Consider the following 26,234-nt stretch of genomic DNA (forward strand, 5'->3'; position numbering starts at 1 on the left):
TTCAATTCGGCTCTAGTGGAATTAAATCGATCGAACCAAATACACGGTTATTTCAAACTCCTCGGAATTTTAATAAGATCTCCGTTAAAGAAATTCGTACGGAGCGAATAAAGTATTAATTAGCAGATTTATATTGCAATGCATCCTTTCTCTCAGAATCTTGTCCTTGAAACTATGACCGACCTCTAACCCGTAACACCTGTTTCTCATTTGTACGTAAATATTGTTCGTGCTGGTGCAGAGGATATTTTTCAGATAGAATAGTTAATCGCGTGCTGACTATGAATGCAAAGATTTACTATTCTTGATAGCAAATGAATAGCTTCGTAGCTTTGGTGGGCAAAGATTGTTCATGGGTTTATGAATTCATAAGGTCATTCCTTGTCAGTCCACCCAACTTCCCATCTCACACGTTCGTTTGCGTTCAAAATACAGGTATAAGGATCCGCCTAGTCCGTTGGAAATGAACTTATATAAGATCATTTAATTGCATTCAGTGACCGCTCGTTTCAAGGCGAGGATTCAAACTTTTATTAACTTGGCAAAAAAATTGACGGCAGGATTATTATTCTAAGCGTTATTTGATTTTAAAGACTTGAAATTTTTCTTCAGGTTCCCCCTCACCTCGATTGTCCCAATTATTTTATACCGAATAGATTAACGTGCTATGGAACTATGGGGAAAAAAAATTATAGACTACATTTTTTCGTCAGTAACGTTAGAAAAAATATCTGAAACAAAGGTGTATCTACTTCGAAGAGAAGAGAGTATGGTAGCAGGGTAGAAATCTGATATAACCCAAGAACTGGTGACGAATTTGGGGAAGTTATATTAGACAATATAAAATGATAAAAAACAAGCCTATATCAATGATATATATTTCGCTACTGCGCAGCATATGAGATTAGCAAAAAATTATTTCCAAAAAATATTCTTCAGGCTTTTTGGAATTTTGTTATTTAGCATTTATAGAATCCATAAATAAAAATCCCAGTTTATTTGGACGGTTTCGAAGCATAACCCGATTGCCCCGAATTTTTTTTTTTTTTTTATGAATACATGCAGAAAATATACTCTAGTCACTCTGAAATTTTTATACCAAATTTATTAATTAATATTAAACATATGTGCAAAACGTCAGACGATTACAACGGTTTTAAATAATTACCTGATATGAACAAAGATTTTACACGAGTGCGACAAAAAAGTCTTATGCGTAGACACAGGTACGAGAGAGAAAGTTTATCGGCACCTGTCAGCAGATCCTGGGACCCTGGCTCGCCGGGCTGTGATTGGTTGCTGAAAGACCAACGTGACTCGTGTGCAGCATGTACGTACCTCGGGCTGTTTGCAGAGGAGCGGTTTATTTTTTCTGAGCAAACGTGACCACGCGGAAAATTATTTTGAATTTCTTTTTATATTGTTTGTGTCCAATAACCGCAAAACACCCTTCGAGACTTTCGATTTCAGATTCACCAACATTGACACAGTACTGTTTTCCATCATTTCAAATTACCCAAAATAAAATACCTTCCCCAAATTCGTCGCCACCTCTTGGACTGATGCTTGTTCGCATCTTTATTTTCTACGAGCATGTATTTTATGAGCATATACGAACAGTGGTTTTGTTTTTTAATAAAATCCGTGCCGGATTATAGATGCTAACTGGACCATATTTTGTACGAGGCACTATCGACACAGTTCCTACATTACGAAAAATCATCACTCTGCATCGGGACTCGAACTCGGAGGCTGGTACCCGCTTGTTGCAAGACACACGTTCTCGCCACTATACCAGCCTCCGATTTCGTAATCAAGACAACTTTTCTTATTCAATAGCTCTTTGATTTTTTCAATGACCTTGCCACTCTGCAGCATAACTCGGCTATTTCATAATATTAATACGAAAGTCATGTAGGCATAAATTGTGGAAGTTCGTGTCGTATCAACAGCTAGGGTTTTTTTTTCTCTCTACGCCGTTCGTATTGTCACTTTATCTTGTGAAACCAATGGTTCTAGAAATCGACTAGAACTGTTTTCCAATTTTTCTTTATCATCTATGTTGGGGTTTTAAAAAAATATTTATACATACTTCGATCATTGACATCTTCTTCACTACTTATCCATAAAAACTACACTAACGATACATCAATGAAAAAGTCTTAGAACGTACTCTCTAGTAGTATTTTAATACGTACATTTCGATGCAAGCATACTCGATCAAACTTCGCTTCGTAACATTCAATGCGATTTTGGCCAAAAATAACCTCAGAATTCATGTCCAAATTTTTGTATCGATATCTTTATTATTGTATTTTATAATTTACCTTGAAAGTACCAAGTCCATACTCAACGCGTTCAACTTACTAGACAAAAAATGTCGTAGGACGTAATATTCTATTTCTGTGTTCTAGCTTAGATTTAAACATATTCACGCTAGGTTTATAACTCATAAGAGTGTAATGGAAAATTAATATTTACTAGCAATTTTCAATCTCATTACTTGTTTCTACGCCATCTTGCGGTAAAGCATATAGATGGAATTTTTGATTTGAATGTCAGTTATTTTGTTGATAGTCTTATTGTTAGAAATGTGGATGATTTTTTTAATTAACTTTTTGTTCCAATTATTTTCTTTGTCTATTATTTTGACATTATCAAAATTGAAATTGTGACCTTCGGTAAGAAAATGAAAAAGTAGAGCTGAGTTGTCTGGATCATGAGATTTAATGTAATATTTGTGTTTTGAAATTGGTTTTTTTAAATGTTGACAGGATTGTCCGACATAGCATTTTGTACAATTATTGTAGTTGATTCTATAGTTTACGTTGCTTTGGTCTAGAATAGGCGTTTTAGATTTCAAAGAAGAAAACAAGCAGTTAGGAGTGTTGTAAATTTTGTAAGTTAATTGAATTTTTTCTTTTTTCAAAATATAATTGATTTGCTGTGACAAACTATTAAAAAACGGAATAGAAGTTACATTAAAGTTATTGTTTAATTCTGTGTGGTTTGGAGTTTCGTATTTTATATTGCTATAGAATTTTTCCACACTCTTCTGTTTGAATTTTAGTGATGACTTTTTGTGGCCCAACCAATTTCCTTTAAGGAGTTAAGCAAGACTTGTATTTTTTCCCTGTGGAAACATGTGATAATATCATCGACATATTGTTAGTAAAAAAGTAGCTCAAAAAGAGAAATATTAATAACAGACTGCTTCGGTTTTTCCATGACAAAATCAGATACTACAGGACTTATCGGAGAACCCATCGCTACTCCAAATATTTCTTTATGAAAGCAATCGTTATCTATAAAGTAAGTTGAGTCGAGGCAAAGGACCCCGCAGAAACATATCCTCCCGATCAAATGTTCTCATGGACATAAGTCCCAAAAATTAGCATTTTCCGAGATAGAGGCTTCGAAAGGGGGTGTATTAATTTCTTTATATCTATGGATTACGCGATTCTTACGAATTACAAAGCTTCAAGGGGCACGTAAAATCAAATATATTACTCAAAAACGCACACGCGTGAAAAACACGTCTCGTTTTTTCATATTTAATTTTCGTTCTTCCCGCGAAATCTGATAATGTTGAACTTCCTCTGGTATTTTGATATTAGTTGAGTTTTTACACCACTCCTTGCTAAATTCTACAATTGATAGTGTGAATGGTTCCAGTTGATTAGGTTTATTGATGTTCGTTGTTTTAGTGAGGTTAAACGTGAATTTTTGTAAATCTAAAGCTGAAGCATGTCAGGAATAGAATTCAACGAAAAGCTGGTCGAGAGATTGCGTTAATGATGACACTTAACGATATGCATTTGCTATTTCTAGGTCAATGGGATGCCCTAGTCGATTTCGACGTTGAGATATATATCTCCAAGTGTTTAAATTCACGTATCTCAAACGCCAAAAATGGCTTAACAGCTCCATTCGATACACAATTTTGAACAAAAATCTCCAACTCGTTTTGGTTTAACACAGAAATATAGAAATAGCTGCATGGATTGTACGAAATCGCATATTATTGAACATCATCTGCTAAACGAGCAGAAGTCTATTCACCTGCATTTAAATTGTCGTAATTAAGGATTCGACGAATTAATTCTACGCGTACGTGTATGCCAAAAAGAAACGAGTATAATTGGCAATTAATAAATGTATAATTTTGCATTTCAGAGAAGCATTTTTGATGGCGCAATTACACTTTAAAATGTGCAATAAGAAATCGTATATTCGGACAAGACAATACGGGTGACGTTGCGCAAATTACAATTGTCGGAAAATTGTACGAGGTCAAGACCCTTGTACATTGACAGACCAATTACAGTAATTTCAAGATGAAAGGTATCTCAGAAAGAAAGGCCAAACGCTGGATCCATTCTGACCTAATGGATTAGCAATGTCAATTGTACAGTCATGGGCAGTAGGCCGTGTCTCTTAGGTTTTTTCGTCCGCGCCTGAATCACTCTGACAAGCATTGATATAGATATTCGCCTTGCTAGTCGGACGTTGCCAGGGTAGATACCGTACAATAGACACGAAAGTTGGCTTGAATGCATAACGGCAGGAAGGGATACGGCGGTCACGTGGGCATAGATATTCCAAATTTGCAATAACTCTGACATTGGACATCCTGTTAGAATAACAATATATGTACTGACGGAATAAGGCAGTAAACACAATCATACATACATAGTATTGAAGTTCGAAACCAAAGTTTCGATGTCGGATGTTGGGATGCTCAGAAAGTGACGTCGACCAAAATTTTTCTTCTCTTGACGTCATCGATCTGTATAGACGAAAATTTGCTAGCCGAATTCCTCAGTCCGGAAACAACAGCGCAGTAGAGCGGACGTATGAGAATCGCGCTCCGCAGATTTCGAGTACTGGGTTCTCTACCTCCTGGATCCTGGTTCAACTTCATACCTGGTGAAACTCGACTTCCGGGACAAGCGCTCCGTGGTTCCTGCCCTCCAGGTCCACTACCTGGTGGAACTCGACTTCCAGGACAAGCGCTCCGTAGTTCTGGCTGTCCAGGTCCTTGACCTGATGACTTTTGACCTTCCGGACTAATTTTCAAGTTTACAAGTTTGATTATTGGAAACGTCATATTTTGTACTATCAAACCAATATGCATGCTTCAGATGACATTTTGAATCGGAAAAAAAACCGAACGACCAGGATCAAGAAATTGCAATTGGTGAGTGGTTGGCATTGTATATATAGGAATACATGACAATAACGTCGTTCAATTAGAGATAAAATTGCTGTGCGTCGTGTTTCAAATCTGTCAGCACTTAGCTGATTGTTCTGTGGTATTTTTTGAAGAAATTTATTGTCATAAAATCATAATACGTTATACTTACATGCATGTGTAAACGTGATTTGTAGCATTATATAGAAAAAATCTTACGGGCAGATTTGGTTTGCGTCACATCCACAAAGACAGTGTTCATTCTGTATGCTTTGAAGCAAATACCAGAATTTTTTGGGAAGTCCATCGTGCTCCAGTCTCCCCTACAACTATGTCATCTCGTAAAACACTGACAACGAGTCAGCGAGTCACGAGCACAAAAACCAGTTACACTAGGCATCTGACCCCGAGCGAGCTTTAGCAAGCGAGTGTTTTAAAACTAGTTAATATTGATTATTCAAAGCTCCCCAACAAGATTCTAAACACACTTGAGGTGTTATTACGTATGGAAATGCGTAAACAGTGTAATTGACCGTTGTTTAAACACTGATTTATCGAATAATGATAATCAGTATAATAAGGCTCAACGACGGTCAAGTGAAATATCTAACACTCGACCGGAAAAACACAAATATTATGACAAGGAATTTAAATTTTAATGTTTTAATGTTTATTGCTGTGTTAATGATGTGCGATAAACAGATTAATCATAGACTTCAATTATTTATTGTTTTTTTTTTTCAATTCATCGCCAATCGGTTCATTTAATTCTATCTTTAACATAACTTTAGTTGACATTTAAGCCTAGAAACACGGAAAAAGGCACTTACGAATTACTCAAGCTTTGATACTGCGATCAGGACATAGATATTATGCTGATTTGGAAAAGCAATTTGGTCTGTAATCGTGAGATGAAAAAACGTACACGTTCAACTTGCAACTTGATCCTTTCAGCGGTACATTTTCATTTACATGAAATATAATAATCATCAGTGATTTATAGATTTTTTTGGTTGGTGATTACGATTCTGAAGTTAGAATTAAAAAATTCAAAATCACGGATCCAATATGACGGTCATTTTTAACTAAATCAGACTTTTTATGTTCAATTCGCATAAGATAAAAAATGAAAGCGTTTTTGAGATCACTGGTTTTTTTTTTTGGTAGTCAGGTTTGAAAAATTTTAAACGGCGGACTCAATATGGCAGCCATTTCTATTAATGTCGGATTCAGGTTCAGGGCGTCAAAAACCATTAAGGAAATATAGTCTGGTTTCAGGATCGGACGGTCAGATTTGGTCGGCCTATATTATCGGGCATGTAACTGACTTTTTTCAAGGAAATGAAGCGTTGATTAAAAAAAAAAAAAATACGTCAAAAATACTTTCGATTAGAAATGGCATATAGAATAAGGTAAAAATTTTTTCAACCCCAAATTTTTAAATTCCGAGCCTATCACCCGCCAGTTTGATTTTCCAAATTTTCATACCGGATTCGTAATCAGCAACCTCAAAAACCTCATTATATGAAATTTGGCTCTACTTCAATGAAAACTGCCTTCAAACCCGAGTTTTTTCTAAATTTTTTTTGGACATCGATTGTTCGTTAACAAATTATTGTGAAGTTGTTAAGTCAAAACACATAGTGCATTACAAGCCCACGAGGTAAAAACCCCAACTTGGGTGTAAATTCGGACCCTCAATTTATAGATAATGCTAAATTCCCGTAAGAAAAAAGTTGACGACATTTTCCTTGAGGTTATAGGAGTCTGGAAACTAAATTACTTGCCTATTAGTTTAAAATGTACCAGTAGTGCTAGAAAAACTAAAACTAATCTGGTTCTGCACGCATGCAAAAGTTAACTATAACTAACATTTATAGTAAAATTGTCAGAAATAAACCTGTTTTACAAATGAAAATTTTTATTTCACTTCAATAAAACCATAACTAATAGTTGGTTTAAGTTTTTTATACACTGACTATGAAACCTTCGTTCGCTAAAGCTCGCTCAGGGTCACTGAACACAAAGAACTCGTATTTCATTGCATGATTATAGCTGGTTTTAACTACATCACTGTATAAAGACATAAAAATCGGTTCCAATTGCATCGCTACACATATAGTAACAATATCCAATTATTTTAAATTATTAATTCGGAACACTTCCTTTATTAAACTCATTATGCGGAATAGTGCTGAACAGCTGGGATGTGGCATTGATTACCTATCTACAGGTCAGAATATTGCAATAGAGGATATTGTTTCATTTGCTCGTACAATTAGCTAACAACCGCATTCTACTAATTGGCGCGTTAGCAAAATTAAATGGTAAGATACCGAATACCGACATGGTTAACTGACATATCGATAATAATGTCTTATCCTCGTTCATCTCACTCTTTGAACGAAGATGAAAAAAACCCAATGATACCGACGAAACGATTACTGACGCGTATTTTGCAATCGAACACTCTCAAATTGCTCGTAGTATCGACTACAACTTCATCCACTTCGTCTCCCGGATCTAACGGACAAATTTTGGGGTAACAGAATATAAATTTTTTTTTTTCAAATTTCGTCACAATAAAGTCAAGTTGTTTGAACAAATAAATGAAAGTACGTATTGTTATGGAAAGACTGCTCGTTCCCGATATCTCGGAGATTTTTGAACTGTAGTTTCTATTTTTAAAAATCATAAATCATTGTCATTGGATTCTATGAACGTAATTTCATCAAATTTTAATCAACAATAAGCGAATGGGCATCCTTTCTTGTTCGATTCCGAATCAAACATGAAATTAATGGTCGTACTGAATGGAATAATAAATCTTTTAAACTAACGTTGCTTCAATTCTAATTCTTCCGGCAAATTGGAATTTAAAAACAGTGTTTCCAATCCGTTTCGGTTTACTGGAAAGGTACGCCACCAATGTCAGACCAACGAACGCTCGCCCATCATTATCAAGCTACAGTGATGAGTGACTGGATTAGTGCTGGCACAGTAGAACCGCCGAAAAAAGAAAACGTGATAAAAGCAACGTCACAAAATGTTGCATATTGACAGATGATATACATACGTATGACAATTTTGACCATTTTTTAAAAGAGCGCACAGTCAAGTTTATACCGCTTATAGAAGTATAAATGTTTTCAGCCAGCCTCAAGGTTATGACCTCGCTTAGCGTATCCCATTTTGTACGAACCATATGATTCCAATCCCTTGACGGCAAATACCATGACACGATCCTAATTGACCTGCATTATTGTGTGCGGTATTTATGAATAGCTGTAATGAGCGGAGATCGATTCTCGCGGTCAACAGCTTCTGAACGAATGAACAGTGGTTATTTAATTACCCAGGAAGCCGTATGAGTGTTTCATTAGAGAATGACAAGAATAGCAATGTGTCATGTTACATGTATCTACGCAGGTATAAAGTATGCAAAAACAAAGGCTTGGTAAAACCATTTAAATATGCTTTGGTGAGCAGCGAGATAGATGATTTAATCCTGCTATCTGATATATCAAAATCGTTTTTTGTGCAAACCCATGCGGGATGAATGCATCGAATGATGTTCAATTTGCGTGGCTGAACATTTATTTCGCGTATTCAAGCCAGGAGAGTGAGTTTGTCTTCGTGCAGAATATACACACAGGGTGTTCTAGTTTGGAACAATCGGTCGAATGCCTGCTAAATCAATGACTGCATGCAGGTAAATTTTGCTACTAAAAGTCACGGCTAACAATTTTTTACAATTTCATTATTCTATTGCTAACTTTTGTCTTGTTTGATAAAACGTGGTAGTTTCTATCATTCGTAATATTCAATTCAGACCTACCATCAGTAAGATGGAAAATGTAATTTTCAAACAATAAAGATGGATATGTTGAACGAAAGGTCTCACTCGCTATATGATGAAACTCAAAAATAAAAAAATTCTAAACAATAGAGATTTTCTTTACACAGGATCATGTGATTTAGAAAAAAATATATTTGTAGCGCAAAAACGTGTTTCTTCGAGCATTTATTTAATTCTTTATTGATTTCCCAAAAATGACCCATACTTTTCACGAAATATATATAGTTACTATAATTTGAGACCCAAAATATCGATTATTCGATTGGCCTAGGTTCTTAGTCGCGTAGGAGATAATGAGAATGCGATAATTGAGATATTCCGCTATTGTCGCAGTACTCTATTCTTCCACCTTGCTTAAAAAATAGTTCATAAAAAAGAGACACTCGGTATGTGGTGTGTACAGCTTTGATAGCCTAGAAGCAAAATAGAAGATTGAAAAGGCAACATACATTCTGAAATTAATTAGAATTAGAATTTTAAATGGACCAATGAAGGCTCATTCATCAGATTATCATGAAACTCGAAAGTTGTTTAACTTGAATCAAGTTATCTTCCGATCTCGTATCCCCAATTAATTATATACATTCAAGCCTCCAACCGTCGGCACAATATTTTAACATCCTTTTCAGCGTCATGTCTATTTTTATGGGTCAAACAGATCCTGTAGCAATTACATATGTCACAAATAAAAGACTATAATATGCTATAGAAAATGATCACCGAATAATAATTAGGGTTAATTCCGCCAGCTATAGGAAAACGACCAGGTACGGGAATTTCGATTCGCGGCTACAATTTCGACGCATTATCGGGTGTGCTTAAATATGAAAGTCCCCCGAATCTTGGATATCCAGGGTTTACCGCTTATGAGAAACACGTGAGTTCGTTTTCCCATCGAATTTTACAATTCTCATTACTTGCTACTGTTTGGAAAACAATACATCGAAAATCTTTCAGACAGTGAAATTCATGTTTTCCTGTATCTTCACCAACAGTTAAAAAAATATATAATTTTTTGTCTATGGAACCTCGGTAAAAACCGTATTTTCGCGAATAAACGTATTTTCTCGACTATTACGGGCCATGTATCCCAAATCATAGTAGGTTTCTTATTCAAAGTATCGAACTTTTTAACGTCCTTAAACATTTACAAACGATGCAAGTTTTTATGAGAGCTTGATAATGAAATTGGATCTCAATTAGCACACCAGAGCAAATTCCCAACATTGACATATTTTTCCCGATCGAATGAAGGCGAAGGCTGATAAACGGCTTTCCCCTATCACCTAAAATACATTCGGTCTAACCTTGCCGCTAGCATCATTATCAGCTGCAATTGCGCACTAGGACCTGAGTATCGAGTGTTTATACTCACTCGAGTTTCGTATTTGCACTCGTGTGCCAACAACGAATATTGAGTCGGTGCCTCGCTAGAAATGGAGTACTTCTTACTTCTTCTTTGTTGATTATTGTTAGTGTACATCTCAATTTCGGGTTCCGCACATCTTAAACTCAATTTGTGCGACTGCACACTTATTTTACAGAGGACTAGCTGATTCACATCTTAGATCTAAGAACACTAAACTAAATTAGGGTACTCTTCAAACAATGGATACCCAAAAACTCTCATAAATGACGTTGGGATAAAAAGTGAACAGGTTCGACGATTCGGGTAACGTGAATTACACAACCTCGGTCTAAACGAAGAATGTGGTGCTGTAACGAGTTCAATTCCATGTAGAAAAATACTATTGCAACAGCTTGAACGGGTGAAAAAGCGACAAAATTTGAATGGCATCCGAATAGAAGGGATTAACATAAATTAATAGATTGTTAATAAACAACACAGGCAAACTTTTCATCAAAATACTGTATACTTGACAAATCAGTTACAATCCGTCATCATCAAATGATAATTATAATATCAGACGCTATGTTAAATTCATTTCAATAATTATTCAAGGTGATAGCCCTCGAATTAATATCAATTCAATGCCTGAAACTTCCGTAGTTGGTTCAGTTCAGTTATCTTAGGCAATTTTGGAAGATGATGAATAAAGTTTCAAAAAGTGATATACATCACGTTTGTTGGACGAATCTGTAAAAAGTTATTCATTAACTCGAAGCAAATAGTATATATAATTGAAAATCTCGATATTTGCCGAGTCTGACTCAGAATAGGGTAAATGAATTTCTTATTCAAATTTGAAAAGAAAAATATTCCTCTTACCAAAGCAGTAAATATTCGGGGGGATAATTGGAGTACAAGTCAAAAGCGATGTTGTAGTAACTTTTGCAGTACTAGATTTCGATGACAATGTTAAACTCCACGAAGAAGGTGATCTGCATGAATAATATTTGACCATCGAGTGTTAATCAGATTTAACCTTGATTTTTCCGTTACATTTTTATATTTAGTGATTTGAATTGCCAGTGACTGCATGGTCCGTCATCTTCTAATAATTTAATACACACGCGCTACAATCCGAGACCGACTGTTTGCCAGGGCGACAAACGTCGAAAATTTTGACAGTTGTCGGTGCTGCGTACAACTGCCAGAGATTACTGACAACATTATTTAGTCGACGTTTATCACGGTTAGTCGACCTAGCAAACATTCGCTCGCGGCATGTAGCGCGTGCGCGTTAAATTTTAACAGACGACAGACTTATGCAGTCGTTAGGAATTCACTCTGTATATAATTATTGCGGCTTGTGGGATCGACGGATAAATTGTTAAATTTTTTATAGATCAAACCTATAAGTAAAATGCAGTGATGATCGCGGCAATGACGTCTAAATTGCCGTCCGCAACTTTGAAAAACGTCGATTCCCAACTGCAGTTTTGTATTCTTGAAGGGGAATGATTCGATACTCACCCTTGTATAATATCTTCCACCACGATCGTTGGTATCACGACTTTCAAGGATTGTATCGATTTCTGGTTTAGAATCGTAGAGGATTTGAGTGTTGAATTTTTGCACGTATGTTCTCGAAAAGCAGGTCTAAGGATGTGCTTTAAATTGACAGTTGCACAATTCAAGTAGTTTTGTGCAAACAATGTAAACTCTAGGCACAAATGTATCTCTACCAGTGATGTCAGCTTATTTCTAAAAATGAAATAATCCAATTTAACATTGCAGTTCTGCATGAACTATCATGAACGGTATTCTCACTATTATGGACTTTATGTTCAACAATGGCAATCTAGAAACACGAAGTTTTACTAAAATGACAACGAAGGAGTTACAATGCATTTTGGGCTGTTGAAAATCGACTTGTCATAAATCCTCGTTAGCGTCAAATTTGATATTGATTTTAGAGTAAAATTAGAAACCGAAATTTCTGTTAGTTTTGTGTACGTGCATGCGTGTTTTAATTTTTGTGACAGAGAATTTTGTTTCCTGAATTGCGTGAGAATGAATTCACGAAAGTTTTCAAGCTTTTACCAATTCTGTTCACGTTATTTCCATTATTTTAAGATTTCATTACCTCTTACGTTGTTTGTAATGCATTTAGATTAGAATACAATTTCTGCAAAATCTAAACAATGCTTTCTAAGCTGTTATTGTCTATTGGTATAGTAATACGCTGGATTTACAAACCGGTAGTCTTCGATGTGAAACGTCCCTTCCTGTGGATTGCACAGCGTTGCCCGAATATCGCAAAGATCAATCAAATCTGCACACGATAATATGTAAGTATAATCTTTGCAGAGTTTTCGCAAGCCGGCATCTATCAAAAGCTCCAATAGTAAGTTTTCACTAATTATGGGCATCGCTTCTTTTTGAAAGATCACGTTAGATATGATTTTGTTGATTTTTGCTGAATTAGTTGAAATAGCCTGTGAAATTGATGACAGACAATTCATCACCCAACCCTAGCAAACGCTGTATTCTACGTATATTTGAGTAATGTTTGTTACTATCTACATACCTGAGGTCTAGCGTAGCCTGATTGGACTTCCTGTAGTAGGGTAAGAAGACAGCCAGCTACTTGCGCGTAATCATGACAGCCTAAAAAGTATTGGCTACATAATCAGGTCGTCCAATCAGTTCTATTTATTGCAATTATGACGTTACAATTATAGAAAGCAATTTTTCGAAATATCAGTTTACGGACAGAACAGAAATTAAAATATTATATAATATATTACCTGTAAGGAATTCCCATAACAAATCGGCAAAATCCATGTTTTCTCTGAATTTAATATCGGCGACAATTTTTTCCAATTTCACGTCATCAGAAACGTGTCCATCGTTTTCATTAGTATTATTTTCACAAGATTCGTTCCGCTCATTCTCTCCGTTTATTAATTTATTTAATTTTCCTCTATTTTCCTCTGAAATCTACGTGATTGATTATAAGTTTCGGTGAAAATAAAAATACAAAATTTCATGAAAAATTATAAAGTGTAAGTGATAAAAAATTTACCGCAAAAAAATTAAAACTTTTAATTGATATTTTAAAATCGTGATTTGAAATGTCAATCAACATATTGCAAGTTCCGGAACAATTGTATCAAAATATAAAAGCCCGGACTAATTAAAACATTAGCAACTTCATGCGGAGATTTGGACAGAGTGATAACTTGTTAACTGATTCTCAAATCAAATTTGGTAGGTACTCTCCGACTTATACATTTACTGGAGTGGATACAGGGTGAACAATTTTTTCGGATCGCAAAAAAGTTAAATTCGGATTCGCAAAAAGAATGAATCCATCGTAACAATGTGTTATAAAGTGTTATAAAACAATGCACCGTACGATTATCGCTCCACGAGTATGCACACCAAATTTAAAGTGCGAAGGAAACGAGATTGTTATAATACAACGATGACTTACAGCTGAATTTAATGAAGCAAGTTTGGGCAGTTTCTCATTTTTCCGAGATTGCTCTAACATGCTTAAATACTGATCGAGTACTTTCAATTCTTTCCACAAATCTTTCAAACGGCTTCCATCCCAGTACGGTGTCATCTCCATGACCTGTGATAATTGAATTTATAAGCAATCGATACATGTTTACCAAACAGAATTCACGAGTATATCAGAGGAAAGTAAAAACAGCTGATTACCAATGTAGTTGTTGAATCCATGACCGGAGCGTAAAATGATAAAGTATTCCAGTTTACTTCAATGCTCAAATTACCATTGAACCCACCCGGTGGCAGATCCGACACATCTGTAATCCCTGGTCTCTTCCCGCATAATTCGTAGGTACTTTTCGTGGCTATACATACCTATTCGATAAAAGGAAAGCATGAGGATGAAACACGGAAAAATGGAAATTCTTCACTTGTGGAATAAGTAATTGTCAAGCTAATGTTTGCTGTATTAACCAGAAGTAAAGGACGGAGAAACGGACGAAAACTACCAAACGTTTCTATTAGTCGATACTCTAACAGGAGAACAAATTACAAAACGAGCTTTCAATGTTAAATTAGTGATAATTGTTAGACGAATTTTGAATTCAGCAGAGTAGATTCGGTTTTTCGTTGCAGGTACCAGTTTTGGTCACCTTAGTATCGCCATCGTTCAATTCAGTTGTAGCTATAGTCAAACAAACTTTCGTCGTATGTCGTGTGCTTAGGTCTCACATTAATTTGCTTCTGCATTTTTTATTTCAATCGAACAAATAATCGACAAGTTTTCTTTTATATGTTTATTTTTCAGCAAATTAAGTGACACTTAGGAATATTTCATATCGATTAGACATGTTTTGCACCTCCTAACGTTTTACGAATTTGTTTTAGTTGCAGATGTATTCTTTACGGATGAACCGACAAGGCCTAATATCGTAAATCCTTGACACCAGGGCACGCCAGCAGTCTGTATAAATACAGGTGAGAATACGAGACGACCCACTCATTGTCAATAAGTGATAAACACCAAAATATCGACTCCTTACCCTCGCGGAAAAACCTTGAATTGGGATGTAAATTCGTACCGCAAATTCATAGTTCATGTTAAATTTTGATAAGAAAAAAGTTGAGGGTAATTGCATTGAAATTCTTCAACTTTTTTACATCAAATCTATACACACTGGAATGTATGATCCTACCTTATGCTTTTGGACTGAAAACGTGTCGATATATTCTTTGAGCAGTGCGGCAGGAAGCTTTTCAATGCTTATCAATTTTTGATCATCCAAAATTTGTACTTGTGTTGTAGTAAACCATCCATCCTCATAGTAAGATCCCAATAATACCGTTTTATCGGCATCTTTTCCATCGCATATCGCCAACACAGGCAATTTCCAGTCGTCATCGGAAGTATACTCAGAACAGTAATTCAATGCGGCACTGTTCAAACACAAATATATAAACTCACACTTTATACATCCATGATACGATTACTGGTTAATCTGTCGCGTAATTTCTATAAGCTTTGGGTTAAACAAGATGTTTATTCATAATAGACGCGTGCTCTTCAATATCGACGTACCTTGCCTAAGTGTACATTGTCTCTACAGATATATATATATGGAATATACAAGTGTGTCCCGGCAATAATAGCAGACCACCAATGTCGGACACCCGGGAATTGAAATTTACAATTACAAAATACGTTTGAAATGTAATTAAATCGAGATCAATTACACAAACACATTTGTAATTTGTAATTGAGCTGAAGAGAATGACAAAATTTATGATTTAATATTAAAATCTGATCAATTATGACACACAATTGCAATTTGGAAATTGGAATAGGAAAATTATGATTTTGTCCAGCAATGCAGATCAAAAGACGCTGCAAAGTAATAGCACCAGTGCCTTCAAGTTATAGGTATAGTGACAAAGACTCGATTTTGAATTAAAACGAGGCGGTGAGAGGCAGCCTATGCCTTGAAATATTGTAGGAAATCATTTTAAATCTCTGAAATACCCTGTTTCGTGAAATCCTATGAAATCATTTGAAATTACGCAATCTCGAAATCTGGCATACAATCAATCGAGTGTATGAGCGATTAGTTTAACGCTCGCAGAGTGATTAAATGTCTTAGAAAATGAAAATTCTAAGTCAAGTCACCACGAGACCATCACCATATACCATTCGATGTTTTTTCAGGGAAAATTTTCGTGTCATTAGAATAAAAAAAAATAAACCACACGAATTATGTTCAATATCGTTTATTATATTCATAGTTACAGACATACAACGTTACATCATTTCTGACATATTTTACAAAGACCATGAGCCAGTGTGGTAGCTGTTACAAAAAACAGGGGAAGAAGTAAGTCTTCCGACATCTCAAACACCTCACAAATAATGACAAATCTTTGCAGGTGTAGGAATTTTTAAGTGCGGGATGTGGAAGTAAATTTCTTTGACGTATATCAAAATTCTTCTGGCGCTATATCGTCCCAAGATTTGGTAGTGGCCCACGGGTATTACAACGTATCATGAAAAACTGACGCAAACAATTAATGGTACACAATTCATTGCATTTTTTATACAATCCTCGCATGGACCAATGTCACGGTTTTTCTTGATCAAGTGAGTACAATTCTGTAGATGCGTGATGAAATTAAAAAGTAGACGATGCAAAGCTGAACGAGTGACATACATCTTGGAGATATAACGTTGATGCTTTATGTTGACAGACCCTCGTCATCTTAAAATCTCGTTGTTCATCCTTGAAATAGGGTTTTACCCTTTCACAAATTTGTCAGCGGCAGAAACTTAAGAGTGACCTTCTTCATGTCCTCCGTAAGAAAATTTCACTTTGTTTATTACATACCGCGGGTTCTGCTGTAAGTTGACTGGGATTAGCACTTTGAAGAAGTTTTTCGAAATGTTTCAGACGATGGCATTGTTTTGTTTGCAGGCTTTCAAAACTTTATGTAGTGTGTTTTTTTGTAAAATTCCCAGACTTTACTTTATAATCAAACATAATATGATTTATTTGTTTTTCTTGGTCTTTTTCACACGGCAAATAATCTTTCAATTCATCCAACTCGTTCCCTCCCGGTATGTCATCAATGCATTCACTCTTAGTCCCTTCTGCCGTGAACAGCTTCTCTTCAGGTATATGTTCTTTATACACAAGCATCGACATTGTGGGTTCGTAGAACTCTTCTTCCATAAGCATAGCTATATTTTTAATCACTACACATGTTTCGGATGCCCCAGGGTTATTTTGCAAAAGGAGCTGCTTCTAATAAAAATACAGCATTTTTTAACCACTTGTTTGAGACCTAACGATGATCTCATATTTCATCTATGATTCCACTGTTTTCTTTTAGCGAAGAACGAAGCTGATATGTTGAAACTTCCATCTTTTCAGATTTAATTGTAGAACTCCACTGTCAATATATTTGATACAACTCTACCAAATGCTGATAGTCAGATACAATTTCCAGTGGTTACCTGCAAACCCTTGCCCTTTTGCACTACCCTCTCCCCAGACTAGTCCTAAATCTTTTGTATTTGAGCAACTACTCTTCACAGTTCAAGGCATATACAAACGAAATTTTGTGGAATGTCACTTACATTTTGATCTCTGAAGCTTGATCGAAAACTCGAATTGTCATGAATCCTAAGCTCTGCTAACAAGTTCTGATACATAGAGTAAATAAAACCTGGTGACGTAATTGTGAACTTGAGGCTTATGTTGAAATTACTAATATTTGTTCATTATCAAAATCCTATAATAGCGACAATTTGAGTTTTCAAACATCCAACTTGATACACAAAACTTTCAGGTACATCAAATTCGTTCCACCGTTCCTTTATTTGCTAGCGTAAATTGATGCAAATAAATTTGAATTTGAGTAACCTTGCTTCTAATCTGGATAATGGTGAATGAAATTCTGCTTCTTTTCTCCAATTCTTGCAGTCATATACAGTTTCGTCAAGTTTTGGATAGCCCAGCTCATATTCCAGTGGTGATCCAGTGACGTCTAAGTCTATCACATCAAAATAGTAAAATGTGTTGAAACATTGTTTGGCAAAAATCAAGTTTCAATCATGACTAAGAAACATCGCTTACCACTCAACTCTGACCCATCGGGATCAGATGTTCTCTCTTGGAAGGTTTTGGAAGGAGTAAGTTTGAATAGAGTAGTGGAAACACGATTAGAGATTAGCTGTCAACATATTGTAATATATTGAAATTGAATGTGATGTAAACCATTTCATAACGAAAGCAGATACAAAATAGCACTACACCACTTTCTGCACTGCACAGCTCTCAATTACTAAAAATTATAAATTACTTCTGGTTTCCTTCATTTTTTTCGATTACTCTTATTTCAGTTACTCTTTGCCATTTTTAATCAATTGAAAATGACTTTTATAGGGATTCTATTAGCAGAAAACATGTATTTTGCTAGAGTACTTTCGTTTGTTTTCTTAAAAATTGATACTTGTGCTTACATGACTATCCATAATAAGATAAGAGTAGACGATTTTACTTCGAAACTAAAGACTCAAGGGGTCATTAACAACGTAGAAGTTAGCAACAGTGAAGTAACGAATTGTCGTAGAAAATAACAAATCTTTCACACATTTAGAATTAGTTTGCGGTAGCAAAGTGAATATATTTTGTATCATCTGGTTACCTCCAGCAGTTTTTATTATATGGTTTGATTGTATTCTCAGCTTTGATGAATGCTTTCAGGTTGTCGAAATTCACCTTTCAATTGAACTTTATAACACTTTGTATGTAACCAAATTATCATATCACTTGGATACAGAGTCCTATGAAAAAAAATTCTTTTGCGTGAATTTTTAGAATTTAAGATTGAAATTTTTCAGTATCAAGAAAAGATTGATTTCGAAAATGCAATTTTATTGCTCTGCCCTATTATATTGTTGAATGCTAGCTTCAAATTCATTTTTAAAAAAACCATTGCAAACGTGACAACACTAACTGTATTGTTAAATGATTGAATTTTTAATGGCTGTAAACAATTTCCTGCAATTAATACTTGAAATTCTCCTTTCAAAGTTTAAATTATCTGAATGTTTATTGACATTCAAATCGTGGAAATATTTTTTATTACCTCTCTGTGCAAAAATAACATCTTTTTCGACTTTAATGACAATAAGTCTAAAAGGTTATCGTATGAGAACTTGGCAGTCTCACTGACTATTATAGTTTCATCTGGAAGGATGACCCCTCTCACTCCACGAACACTAGCCATTTTACAAGTTTCTAAAGCGACAAGTGCCCAATGCCCATGTAGCTCAACTGATTTGGTAAATTTGAATTATTGCCATTGGCTGGATATCTGTAAAGACAGTAACCCCTGATTGAATTTTTAGAACTCCTGAGGTGGCGGATGGGCCGGGATGTGCTCTGTAACGGTGCCATCTCTCTCACTCTGCATTTGATTGGCCTCACTCTCTGGTGGGCACTGCTGAGTTCACGAATAGCTTTGCCTTTGTCCTAGGGAATTTTCAGTGCTGCAGTTAGTTTCGGAACATACCCCGAGCATGATTTCGGAACACAGCTCAAATCTTGCAATCGTTCCCGTTCTCAACATTTAAGCTTCATGGAATACTATACCAAGACTAAGTGCATGGAGACTAGAGGTAAGTAGTCCGAACCACGGTGAAAGTGATGAACGATCCGCGGATTGTAACCGCCTGGCAGCGCTACCAGTGCGGGCACCGTCAGCGCGGTGATTTTGAATCGTCGATCCTCACGTATGTATCATATTCGTAACCAGGCGCTGGTATCGTTTGCGGATACATCCCGAACTACAAGATCTTTCATCGCTTTCACGAACCACTTTTCGACGATTCCGCCATATGCGTTCGGACTCCTTTACTCTAGTCTTCATGACCAAGTGTATAAATGCCATTTCGTTACTATAACCTACGTATGTGACGAAATAATGTTTATAAGTATACAAATTTGACATCTTTCTGTTTCGTGTAACCTTCAAATTAATTACACTCATAGAATTATGTGATTAAGAAATTGCTACCTGTCATGTTAACTTAATTTATTCTCAATGTTTATTTTTAAATTGTAATATACAAGTTATTTAAAACACAAAGTGCAGTTAATTGTGGAAAATGACAACAGGCCAAAGTGGACATGACTACGCTCTTGCAATTAGACAAGAAATCCAGCGTTTCGAAAGTGTTCATCCCTCAATATACGCTATTTATGACCTTATAGATCTCATATCTGATACACACATTGCCAAACAAATTCGAGAGCACGTTGTTGCTATTGAAGGTACGCATATTTTCTTATCTTGACTGGAACTGGAAAATTGATGAAATTTACCATGTAGGATGACGTGATTTGCCAATTGGCATCGGAATCTCAACATTATTCAGATTCAATCATACAATACGGTTATCACTCTGTGATTTTCCATAGAATTTCTTGTGTCTTTACATAAGACACATCTTACGCATACCAAAAATAGGGTGTTTCAAATTTTTTACTGTGATCTAAAAAAGTTTGTGCTTTGGTACACCGTCATTAGTATTCTTATGAATCATATTTTGTAATAACCTGAAACAATTACAACACATACATGAAGTACAAACAAAGCTGCCAATTTCCATCGCCCGCCAAAAGACAGGGCCTTGGTCATGGTATTTTGATAACACAATGTGTTCATAATTACACTTCAGACCCTGAATGACAGACCGTCTTGCATGTGTTGTATTACAGCAAGATTTAGAATTTGTGATTGAACGATACTAAAGTCAGCCTCAGGTTTTGGATGAGAATAAAGTCAGTAACGTTGTCGTACATAATGCTTGTTTAGGGCAAATCGTAACTTCGCACCTTTCGGAATGTCTGAAATTTGGTAAACCATAATAAATAAAATATACTCATATTTATTAAAGCCAACTAGTTGAAAGTCATTTTAAAATTGCACAATAATGATTTTTTTCCCTGATGTTTTCTTACGTTAACGTTATTACCTTCAAGCTCATGATTTTGGCCATCTATCATATGAGACCATGTAGTTTTAAATTTATCATTCAGTGAATATTTTTACTAATTATTCTGTATTGTTTCAGACTCCTTTGTTAACAGTCACGAATGGACTTTAGCAAGAGACGTCCCAGAATTACATCTAGGTATCATTGGCTCATCAGATTCCGGGAAGTCCGCCCTAGTTCATAGGTACCTCACAGGATCTTTTATGCACGAGGAATCTCCGGAAGGCGGTCGTTTCAAAAAGGAAGTTTTTGTCAATGATCAAAGCTATTTGCTCCTTATTAGAGATGAAGGCAGTGTTCCAGAATTGCAAGTAAGAAAAGCCAATTCTCTTTCGATTGTCATTGGAGTAAAATACTAAACTATGAGAGAACAACATATGAATAAGTTGCGATTGATAGGGCTCAATCGAAACTCAATCGTAATGGTGTCCCAAGCTTATGGTCTAACTTCAGGATGAATAGGCCCCACCATTTGAATCGGAGGTTAAAAAAAAGAGGAAAAATCGTTTAAAATAATTCCAGAAATATTTTTTGCACCAGTGAAAGTTAAGTGACGTCTCTTCTATGTAATAGAAACATATTCTATGTCCATGAACTGAGCAGACTGATGGTGAAAAAGTTGGTTATAATCCACAAAAAAATGGAGTACTCTATAGGTGATCATTAGGTGTCCCATCCAAAATTTTTGTACTCCACCTATCGTGCAGGAAAAACTGCCACTGGAACATGTAGCTAGTAATGCACCTATGGGAACTCATTCAATAAAGATGCCAGGAAAAATTTATTCACTCAGGAATTAGGCGCTATTCAAGTGATGATCAGGTGACCAAAAAATGTTGGTGCTCCATTTTTTATATCAGAAAGTTGACGTTTACGTACAACGCCTCACACACTCAGCTTAACAATGTGATAAGGCACATCACTTGATGCAGGAATCAAGTACTCTTAAGATCGCTGTGAAGTTGACACACAATTTAAAAAAAAATGGATTCTTCCAAGAGTTCTGAATAGTTTCCAAAAAGTTCTACAGGTATATGCCTGTAACAGTAATAGTAGTGGATATCGACCATGGTAAAATAAGAAATAAAAAAAATACCAGCATCCCGTTTTTGCAAAATCACTAATTTCTTATGAATTCTGAGAAGATTTGGAGCGTTCTAGTTTTCTTTCCCTAAATTGCTTCAGCTAAATAAAATCATAACGTCAATTTATTGTTGCACCATCATCAAAAACCATTCGAATTATCGGTAAAATTCTCATTAAAACTCAGGAAACTTTCAAACAAAATTTTATCATGGTTCTCAGTCTGTCAGCGTGACTGAAAAGAAAATAGGTGGAGGACTTTACGAATTTTGGTCGCATCTAAGAGAGTCATTCAAATTATGGGTAGAATTCTTGCCATGGCAACCCAAAACTCTACGTTTATCAGAACCTCCGGAATATTGGAATTTCATTAATAATTTATTAATTAATGGAAAAAATAGATACTTCCGTAACCTTACCAACCGAAACTATTTCTGAAAATGACCAGGAATGCTAGAACTATTCAAAAGGATTTCAGAACTACCGAAAAAATCTATTTTTCCGAATATGAGATGCCAACTTAACAAACATTTAAAGTGTACCTAATGCCTGCGTCGCGAGAACTTTGGCATCACCGTCGTCAAGCTGAGTTTGTAAGGCATTGTAGGTAAAAGTACATTTTTTTGGTATAAAAAATGGAGCATTAAAAGTTTGGACGGAACTCCTATTTAGCCTCTGAAGAACACCTAATTCTTAACTGGAGTAACAACTTCTTTTCAAAAATAAGCACAAACACATTGAAATCGCATAAAATAAACACCAGAGTTTAATCATTTTGAATATCATGAATACAAAGCCTCTACTCAAATTACTGATACCTTATTGTTAGCTTGTGTTAATCAAATTTGCTCAGAATCATTCCTGTCACATAACAGAGATAACGTTTCTTTCGTGTTCACTATCATCAGCCCAAATGAAATTACTGGAGATTTCTTAAAACGTTTTACTCATTTTCACAACTTTTAATTCTGACAGTACAAAAGATTCATCCTTAATGTAAATTTCAGTAGACCTAGTGCTTATCAGGCAACAGTAAACCATTGCAATCCACAAACATGCGAAGAAGATCGGAATTCCTATTGCAAAACAAACGCAAAAACCATGAAAACCGACGCTACGTGCTTATCTATCTCAATAATTCTTGCGCGAGTCTCTACCAAGCATTTCCTGTGAATTCTGACACTCCATATCTTCTAGCAGGCGCGTACTGTATACAACCGAAATGTTTGGATACACAGAAAACTCTCGGTATAAACGGGAATTGATGGATCAGATTTTGTATTGTACAAATTATTGATGCCAATCTAATTGTCATGAATTATTAATTTAAACGTCATAAATGTCACACAAGAGGTGTTTCACTTAGAAAAAAGTGACACCATAATTACAATACTCCATGATTAGTTACATTTTATAGAGTGATTACGAGGATTACTTGACAAATAAATTTTACCCAGATTTTGTATAATTTCTTAAGATTATATAGAGTTTTCCGTAATCCTAAATGATTTGTCATGACTACCAATCATTACTAATCTAGAATTATGTTTCAATATTACTGAGTTTAGTGTGATTTCGGAGATTACGAAATCATTTCGAATAATGTTGGCACCATGATTACTTGAATGGAAGACCCCTTGATGTCATAATTAAATATTATTATACCAGACTTTTCAAGTAAAAAATTGACGTCATTTTAAACGGCACAAATTAGCCTGTCATCTTCAAAATCGTTTATTTACACCAGGAATTGAGTCGCTGGATTGTGAAACAGCACATAAAATTCTGTCACGCTTTCGAGATGGCCCCTCAACACTTTTTGAAATATTCAACCAGATATAAGGTTTGAACTTACCTCCTCATCGGAAATTTCATGGCATATCTTCTTTTCAAAACAAAAACAAGCCGCGATTTCGCAAAAACCAAAGTTGTCACATAGTCGTTTCCCTTCATCTCGTTCCGAAATGTAGAATCCAAAAAAAAAAACCATTCTCCATAAGGCAGGTCTTATTTTGTTAAAATAGCTTTTTAAAACTACTTATTTAGCAGATTTAGTACCAATCTGTACGAAGTAAGTTTAGAATAGTATATTGTGTAAAAAGTACAGAAAATAGGCGATATCTAAACAAATGTATGAACCAACTCTTTCTGACAAATCATTTGCTTGATTCGAATTACTAAGAATTCTTGCGGTAATTACGGCTTATTCAGTCCACATTTTTTTGAACTACACAAGTTAGTATGTTTGAATCAATGACTTTTTTTTCTCTCTGTGTATGAAAAATGTAAATGTGTAATTTGCGAAATTAAAATGATACGTACCAGTGGGATTTATCTTGTTGGTAATTGGTAATTGGAATATCTACCCTAGATTGTTTTGAACAATCATCGGTGGCTTAGATCGTAAATATAATGAACTGAGCGTATATTGCAATATTTATTTATGTATAATATATTTTAATTGCAGTTTTCTTCATGGATAGACGCAGTACTATTGGTATTTAGTTTAGAAAGTGAGGATAGCTTCTCCCGGATATACAGTTATTACAACCGAATGTGTTCATTTCGAAACATGATTGATGTGCCGAAAGTACTTGTGGGTGTACAAGGTAAAATATTTACAATGGTAATTTTTGTTTCACTTTGGCAGGTAAAGGGACATTCAGTCGCTCCACCCTTTAACCGTTCAATGGAGTGAACGGGGTCGCAACGCGTGGTATGAGTACCGAAAAAAAAACAGTGAAACTTAGAGTGTTGAACGACCGATCGCGCATGCGCCAAAGCAAGCGCTAGTATGCAAAATCGAGTGCATCAGTTGTGCGCCTACACCAACATCGTTTTACCGTACTGTTTTGAAATGGGGCACTTTGCGCACGCTCCACAAACTTCGAAAATTAAATTTTCCAAGCAGGTGCTGCTAAAACAAATTAGTACCAGAACTTTGAAGAATTTATTTCATCAAAATAGAACTTACCTTCTGATTATTTGAGTAATTCAGTATTGAATTAGCTTATTCCTAAAACTAAAACTACGTATGATGAAAAAAGTTTAAATATAAAAATGCCAATTCTCACAATTTAATGTAACAAACGTATAATGAAATCATCGTGGTCGAAGCGATTATCCGTGCTAATGACTATTTATCATTCAATTTAAATCATGAACTGTTTAAATTTATTCAAGATGACGATCCAAGAAAAAAGTTACTTTGCATAATAATAGATGTTTTTACCTATCCTAGATTTCTCAGGTTAAATGTAGAGGGTTTTTGGCAGTTCTCCGAAAGTTTGATATCATGAGTCTCCCAAGAGCTGAAAAATAAGGAATGAAATAATTAAATTGTAAGACGGTTGATAATGAGATTATGAAAATCTCTTGTAACTTTCTTTCCGTAAATTATTTAGTTATTCTCTTGGAGACCAATACTGGTTTGTCCTCTCATCATTATGGGCCATCAATTATTAGAATCGGTTCGGAAAATGATTGTAGTATAGAATGAAATATGATCCTGAGACAAATATATTTATTAAACCGTTGTAACAAAGCGTTTACTTTCAACTGAACTGTACTGCATACCACAGGACTAGCTGACCGAACTTAACTGCACTGTATGGAAATTCTCTTTATATTCCGTTTACATTTTGTAATTCAAAGCAGTTATTCAGCTTATATAATTTCTTTCATATGTTCTGTTAAAAATTCTTTTCGGCTTTCATTTTTTTATACAAATACTTATTACTACGTTACATTTTTTAGATTCAATCAATGATACAAATCCTCGGATAATCAAAGATATGAGGCCTCGTAAGCTGGCAAGTGAATTAAAATGCCCTTATTACGAGACATGTGCTGTATACGGCTTAAATGTTGAAAGAGTATTTCAAGATGGTCAGTAAAAACTTAGAAACACTTATGATTTGTACAAGTTATTGCATCGCGACACTATCATTCATCAAGGCGTATATTTTTCCAGTTTGTCAAAGAATAATTGAAAATATATCTTCAAAACACTTTCGATGTAATGGACAAAGCTCGGGAGAAGACGATAAAAAACACTCTGCGCCTGTGATTACAAAACATGTACAACCACCTACCAAAGACATGGACATAGTTTGTCCGATTCCAAAAGATAGTGTCAGCAGCAATTACCATTCACCTGTGAGTACCCTTAAAGAAA

At 35.3% G+C, this 26,234-nt stretch overlaps 2 protein-coding genes across 6 annotated transcripts in view; one reads left to right on the forward strand and one right to left on the reverse strand.

The window, feature by feature from the left end:
- The window catches only part of CenG1A (Centaurin gamma 1A), a 96,889-nt gene that overhangs the window by 59,167 nt on the left and 11,488 nt on the right, over window positions 1-26,234 (forward strand). The window contains exons 1-6 of one of the 4 annotated variants that reach the window (XM_069135333.1): window positions 5,007-5,200; window positions 14,809-14,898; window positions 21,053-21,285; window positions 24,525-24,666; window positions 25,814-25,945; window positions 26,031-26,215. In XM_069135333.1, coding sequence (XP_068991434.1) covers window positions 21,178-21,285; window positions 24,525-24,666; window positions 25,814-25,945; window positions 26,031-26,215 — 567 coding nt within the window. In that variant the 5' untranslated portion in view covers window positions 5,007-5,200; window positions 14,809-14,898; window positions 21,053-21,177. Of the gene's footprint in view, window positions 1-5,006; window positions 5,201-14,808; window positions 14,899-19,826; window positions 20,250-21,052; window positions 21,286-24,524; window positions 24,667-25,813; window positions 25,946-26,030; window positions 26,216-26,234 lie in introns of those variants that run through there. The other 3 variants (XM_069135332.1, XM_046621677.2, XM_046621676.2) reach the window with 3 other exon arrangements.
- On the reverse strand, window positions 10,920-19,290 carry LOC124216765 (protein zwilch). Of its 2 annotated transcripts, none has more exons than XM_046621683.2 (12): window positions 19,063-19,290; window positions 18,048-18,144; window positions 17,835-17,964; window positions 15,117-15,357; window positions 14,131-14,295; window positions 13,898-14,041; window positions 13,209-13,401; window positions 12,989-13,068; window positions 12,658-12,896; window positions 11,932-12,162; window positions 11,284-11,396; window positions 10,920-11,151 (listed from the first exon to the last, which is right to left on the reverse strand). In XM_046621683.2, the coding sequence occupies exons 1-12, from the start codon at window positions 19,201-19,203 to the stop codon at window positions 11,084-11,086; spliced, it is 1,842 nt and encodes a 613-aa protein (XP_046477639.1). In that variant the 5' UTR covers window positions 19,204-19,290; the 3' UTR covers window positions 10,920-11,083. The 2 variants fall into 2 exon arrangements, with proteins under 2 accessions (XP_046477639.1, XP_046477640.1); XM_046621684.2 differs by having other exon boundaries at window positions 18,048-18,108; window positions 19,063-19,289.

Source organism: Neodiprion pinetum, chromosome 4 (genome assembly GCF_021155775.2).
Source record: "Neodiprion pinetum isolate iyNeoPine1 chromosome 4, iyNeoPine1.2, whole genome shotgun sequence".
Lineage (NCBI taxonomy): Eukaryota > Metazoa > Arthropoda > Insecta > Hymenoptera > Diprionidae > Neodiprion > Neodiprion pinetum.